This window comes from Helicoverpa zea, chromosome 31 (genome assembly GCF_022581195.2).
Source record: "Helicoverpa zea isolate HzStark_Cry1AcR chromosome 31, ilHelZeax1.1, whole genome shotgun sequence".
Taxonomy (NCBI): domain Eukaryota; kingdom Metazoa; phylum Arthropoda; class Insecta; order Lepidoptera; family Noctuidae; genus Helicoverpa; species Helicoverpa zea.
The window spans coordinates 11,426,339-11,432,842 of NC_061482.1; the positions used below are offsets into that span (position 1 = coordinate 11,426,339).

Here is a 6,504-nt window from a genome sequence, read left to right on the forward strand (position 1 = left end):
ATGGAGTTGTTGAAGCAAACAATTTATTTCTTACTTTTTATCTTCTTTTGTTTCCATTTTGTTCAAGCCGTAAGTAATTTTTAAATCTTTGTTTCTTAAAGAAAAGTCTTCATTTTGTTGCCCTTGGTTAGACCCCATTGGGAACAATCAGGACATTTCAAATTTTATAAATAGTCATTTACCACTAAATGAAGCATCCCTAGAACTTTTTAATTGAAAACTTTAAAATTAGATTATTCTTTTATATAAAAATCTATTGTGTTTTCAAAGACATAAGTTTGTATATCGCCAAAATACTTCCGAAAGTTTAATGGATATATGTGGTTGATATTAATGTTTTGATTTTTGTCAGTGGTAGATTACAACAAACATATATTTCTTACCATTCAGGCGCCTTGTCGGAAAGCAGTCCAACCTGTCCATGGAAACTATGAAACGGTAGTTTTTTTTCAAAATGGAGAATTTAAACTGTAAATAGTGTACGAAATAACGTATAATTGTATCAAAGTATGACAATAAAGTTGGTTGAGTACCTACTTTCCTTCAGTGAAACAATTTAAATTCTCCAAATATTTTCATAATATAGAGGTAAATTAGACATTTTTAACACTCAGGCTGCCAACGTAGAAGGAGAACAAATTATAAGGATTTCTATACAACATGTAAAAAATGCAACCTGCAAACTTAAAGCACGGTTAATTCGAATCAAGGATAAAATAGCAAACGTTTACTACAATGTAAAAGATGGCGTTCACAAAAAGATAAATTCAACAGTACCTCTGAAACTTAGACAATTAATTGGGAAAGCTCGAAATGACATAAGGAATTTGTTTGGATATCCAAATTAGCGTCCAAAAACACAATGGCAATAAAAACACCATGATGTAACTATCAAGTCGTAGTTATCTGATACAGTTGTGCTAATACTTATTATAGAGAGGAACTTTTTTTGATCATTTGTTAGTTTGAACCTGTGATATGTGTACCCTGTGATAACCGATGATATGGGCTGTTTCAACCGGGTACGTGGAGTACTTTCTATGGAACGCGGGAACCGCAGGAAACTGCTAGTTCTGAATAATCATAAAATAATAACTATGTCAATTCATGGAATTCGCCAATAACACATAGCTAGTGATCAGAATTAGAAGTGATTGCTTAATCAATAATACAAAACCTAGAACAAAATCACTGTACTTTTTATAAAGTAAAAGTGTTCACATAGAGTGGTCCTACATGAAATGTGCTACATGAACAGATTGAAATCCCAACAGAATATTTGTTTCAGTGTACCGTATGTGCTGCGCACGGGTCGCAACGTATGGACCCGAGAGAGAAAGTCGTCAAAATGATATTGCCTAAGAGGAGACATTACTATCGAATGAAAAATGCAAGCTCACCTTACTAAACCATCCGTAGCTCCCAGTACAAGTTGCAGTGCACAGATCTCCTATGTTTTTAATTACTAAGTTTATATCTTACATCTGGCAGGCGCGCCGAATGTCTAATCAAAAAAATAGCATACAGTTGGGGAAGCCGGAGAAGATACCAATGCCAATGCCAACCCAATCAACGATAGACCCGAAAATTCTAGTAATCGTGAGTCAGTTAAAGAAAGGCACGCTGTTGCAAAACAAAGAAAATTACGAAAAACTATTGCAACATTTGAAACAAGACTTCTATCCAACGACCACTAAAGCACCAACTTGTTCAAAATGTAATAAATCATAAAAATCTCGTGACATCGAAGTTTTATTTATATTCAGTTTAGGACATGAAGATTTAATGTTCCTGCATATCATCCCCACTGTACCAGCCATATCGATCATTACAATTGACATAACCAAAAACATAGCAATCCTTCGCAAATGTAATGCCTGATAATGTAGAATAAGTTATATCAACATAGCCTAATCTTTTTCCAACTACAGATTCCAGTGTACCAGTGTTTAACACAGAGCGACTGCCCATCTGCCCTCTCCGACACAGCTACGTACCCCGATACCCCTGAAACGACTGTTTGACAGACTTTCTGGCTTCTGACTAAACCTAGGTAACAATTGGCAAAGATGTCCAAATGAAAAACTGGAGTCAGGAATTTCACGTGCCTTACAAAACACGGGCCATAAAGATTACAACTTCTCGTTATTCTCCTAGAAGTTTCTCATTTATATCCGTTTGTCTAATAGATGTTAAATGTGTCAGGTGCCTCGCATATCCAGTCACAAAGAAGTCTTAGACATTGTGTCGTTCGTGAGGCCCCGGGTGTTGCTGCCAGCCATGCCGAAACCCAAGCAAACATCAGCATCCCCTGAAGCCACTACTCCTAAACGGAGAACTAAGAGAATTACCAAGAATTTTATACCGCGGCAGCGCAGAACTACATTATCACGACAAATACAAATCATTCTATCCCAACTACAAAAAGGCAAGGTTTTGAGACAAAGTGAAAATTACCACGTGTTATTGCACAAGTTGAAAAATGACTTCATGGCTGCGAGGAAACAAGGACATCGCACAGAATAACCAGTTTTAAACATATTTTGAAGTTTTATTTCATAGTTATAACGGGATAACGTGTACAAATGATAAATTATGAATATCCTAACAATATGCTACTTTTCTAAGTAATCATATATGTAGGTGTTAGACATTTTTGTAGATGAGCTAAAGTACAACTCAATCATAATATAGATGCATCAATATTACAATACTGCAACATCAGAGACTAATTGTATTAAATACTGTTTAGTTTGTGACTACTCTCCTTCGTGTAATCAATGGTACAGATATGTCATTAATTGACAGAATTACTGTAATATAATTTAAACATTTTTTTTATATAAGAAAATATTAATGAAACATAAAAATAGAAAAACTGCAATCTTCAAAAATGTCTTCAAACGAGACTCGTCCGTATTTCATCGTAGTTAGAAAAGAGGAGGAGAAGGGTGACAGATTTGCGAGGATTAACATGGAAGTGAAGCACAGAGCCATATGTGAGCCCCAGAACCCTTTCACGAAGAAGACTGCCCACACTCAGACGTACCCGACGAAGTTGATCCCCGCGTCGCCCAGAAAGGCTTGCTGCTTCTACTGCACCTGATACAAGATGATCACCGAACTCACCGCCCGCAGCGGGCTCACGCCGCACAGATCCATAGAAACGACCACGAAAAAATGCAGACCTCTACTAAACCTTCTGTGTATATTCTGGGCTAGGTGCTTCGGAAACGTCCTTGGATCACTATTGAGGATAATAACCTGTCATAGAGTATCTAATAATTTTTACCTTTTATTTCTTCAAAGTTTTCGTTACTTATCGTTTTATTTAACAATACAATTGAAAGATTTGGATTACTTACTATTGAAAGGGGAAAAGGGATAGAAGATGTATCCTTTGTCAGATCCTGAAGCGACTTCTGAATGATTTGAATAAAGGTAATACTTGAAGGTTTTATGCATCCACTTTTATTTACTTGAATTATGATTCCTGTTACAACTGATATCAGTGCCTGTTTTTTCGTGATAAGGTTGACATACAATTAGATAAGTAAGCATACAATTTATTATCATAGGCATCGGAAGATCTCGTGATCTCGTTTCAAGTTTCAATAGTAATGTAAAAGATTTCAGAGTTTCTTCGCTGGTCCGAGATGATACCTTTTTCACCATCCTACCTTTGAAAGTGGTAGTAACATTCGCACTAACCGAACAGTAGACATCGCCTTCGGATCACATATATGTTGAAAATAGAACAATAATAAATTTTCTAAGAACTCGACATTGGCGTCAAAAACCATTCTTCGATAAAAACCAATAGTAAATACTTAGTATTACTTAGTTGCACTTGACCTTAGCATCATATTAAACGCTCTATTTATGCGCCATGTTGAGATCTGGTATCTCAAGTGCTGGGTGCTTGTCAGCACAATCAGCGAGAGATAGACATATCATCCAAGGTAGTCCCATTTATTGGATAGGCAGTATAGGCATGCCTATATGATGTGTAATCTTGGTATGTCTTGGGCAGCATAAAAAATTGGATTGTTCCCACCTGCTTCCCAAAATCCATCCCAACGTGTCCATAGTGAAAAAAAATAATCTTAAAAAAACAGTACTTCCCCCTAGCTCCAAAAGACTTAAAGGACAGAGACGTAATTTTCGTCAAAATGTTTTGGAGCCATGTGGAAGGAATTTCAAAGTATATTTTGGACCCAAGTGGAAGAAATGTATGAAAATTTCGCTAACAAAAGACCTTGAGATATGGGTTTGGAGTAAATGCGAACAAGAAACAAAATTTTGCCACATCTTGTCATAAACTGATCAGTTAGCAAAGATATAACTACTGTATTTTCTTAAACCTTCAGGGCTAATCGAAAAGTTTAACCTATCAACGTACGTACATAAGTTAAACATTGATTGAACCGAACTGTTGTAAATAGAACAGTTAATTAAGTTTGCGAGGCTTAAAAACCAGGATATCTTAAGAACTTTCTGAACAAGACACACCGGTAGAGCCTTACCACAAATATCTCAACAATTAGCTGCCCTAATTTTGTCTAATTTCCGTGCCAGATGAAATCAACATAAAATCTTTAAAATGAATGGTACGGGGTTTATGCCTGTAGCACACCTCCGCTGCGAAACCCAAAGGGCGAAACCGCCATAGTTTCGCTGTGAGTTGTGAGTTGTTGGGCGGCGAAACAATAGCGAAATTCCCTGCTCTAACGTACAAAACTGACTATGACGTTGTCTCTTTCTAACATGATTTCGCTCATTTGCTTAGGCGTCGTCTACATCTCCGCTCGTTGTCCGCCAGTTGTCCGCCAGGGCGGAGATGTAGACGGCGCCTAAGCAAATGAGCGAAATCATGTTAGAAAGAGACAACGTCATAGTCAGTTTTGTACGTTAGAGCAGGGAATTTTGCTATTGTTTCGCCGCCCAACAACTCACAACTCACAGCGAAACTATGGCGGTTTCGCCCTTTGGGTTTCGCAGCGGAGGAGTGCTACAGGCATTAATATTCCATTCTTTAGTCTCTTAAATATTAATGTAAAGCAAGTCAACTAGTCGGCAAGGTAGAATCTGGAAATGTTCAAAAGTTCGTTTGTTATGCTTTTACAGTTTTTTTTGGAATCGTGTCAGTGTGTGAGGTATCTCTAGAATTTGATGACTTGTAAGTTTTCACCAGTATGATGACAAACGGCTGAATAGATTAAATTCAGAGAAGGGTGGCACCAGAGAGTCTGCTATAGGCCAGCTTCTCTGAGGACGCGTACAGGAACACGAGTGAAACCGTATCAGAATTTCGTTGAAGCACGATTACATACATGAGCAAAGTCGAATGTTCAAGGTTAAGAAGTGACTGCGGGCCCGAAAAGGTCACGTTAGCAATAAAACAATGTTGGCAGCTGTTAGAAGATTCCTTCTTATTTTTTTTTTTCATCGGAATAATCAAGTGTCCCTACCACGCTTTCTTCAGTAGGTACAAAACAATCATTAGGCAAAGAATGTGTTACATTTTCTCTATTTGCTAGCTGAAGCCATTTTCTCTGCTTGCGACCATCAAATGAAGCTGCTGAACTTGTACAGTTTTAAAAGAATCTTCGTAAAAATTAGGTCTACTGATGTGTTCAATTGCTACGAATTTTGCAATACTCTGAAATTCGCTCCGGCGCGGCGCTATAAATGATCTGAATTCTGCAAACCGGTTATCAGTTCTAATTCAATAAAAGTAATTAGTGGATTGATACACTCATCAAGATGACGATGTCGATTTGATTCGCCGTTTCGCTCCGCTGTATTCTTGCCAGTCATTCTCCAACTATGCTTACGTCACCATAGAGAATGAATGACAAAAAACTTGCGTGCATGTGATGTAGGAACCTACTGCCATAAACCTTGATCATTTAAAATTGTGACATCACGACTATCCGCGATTGAATTGTATAGAATTAATAACGGCCAGTGAAGTCAGTGTTTCCCATTGTTCTAGGATGCGTGAGGTTTTTTATTCAGCTCGGTTTGTGACTGTGATAGTGTGATGACCATAAAAGAAGTTAGTTATACCTACTCGTACCTGCAATTTTATAACTTGCTCACAACGTAGTAGCTATTGCTACTGTAATTGCATCAGCTCTAGTTGTGTGTTTTGATATTACATTTCGTAAATTCATATCAGTGGAAGACCTTTTCATTTGATTTTTATCTAAGGCGTAAGCAAATTTTAGTTAAATCGTTAATCAGCTAGATGTTACCTGACATAGTGAAATCAACTGGAGGTTGTTTTCAGCCTTATGTCATACTGTTAGAGTTCACATTGGCTCGTTGGCACTGATTCATATCATCTTACTATATTAGTGAAGTACAGTCGGGTTTCTTTATAAGTAAATAACTCAGACTATATTTTCCTCAGTCATTTTCAGTACCCATTCACATCAACTATTTCATTGTTTGGCGGTGGTACTTTTAAAACAAAATTAAAAGCAAGCATTGCTAAGC

At 37.2% G+C, this 6,504-nt stretch overlaps 1 protein-coding gene across 1 annotated transcript; it reads left to right on the forward strand.

Moving 5' to 3' along the window:
* On the forward strand, positions 1–2,541 carry LOC124645451. The gene is made up of 2 exons (XM_047185257.1): positions 1–69; positions 2,206–2,541. Exons 1-2 carry the CDS (start codon positions 1–3, stop codon positions 2,524–2,526), a joined length of 390 nt encoding a protein of 129 aa, XP_047041213.1. The 3' UTR covers positions 2,527–2,541.
* Positions 2,542–6,504: the final 3,963 nt, after the last annotated feature.

Excerpts from the sequence above, each read along its gene's own strand:
- LOC124645451 (XM_047185257.1), top strand. The coding sequence starts at position 1 with ATGGAGTTGTTGAAGCAAACAATTTATTTCTTACTTTTTATCTTCTTT. Across the intron at positions 70-2,205 it reads GTTTCCATTTTGTTCAAGCC|GTGCCTCGCATATCCAGTCA; the intron begins GTAAGTAATTTT and ends TAAATGTGTCAG.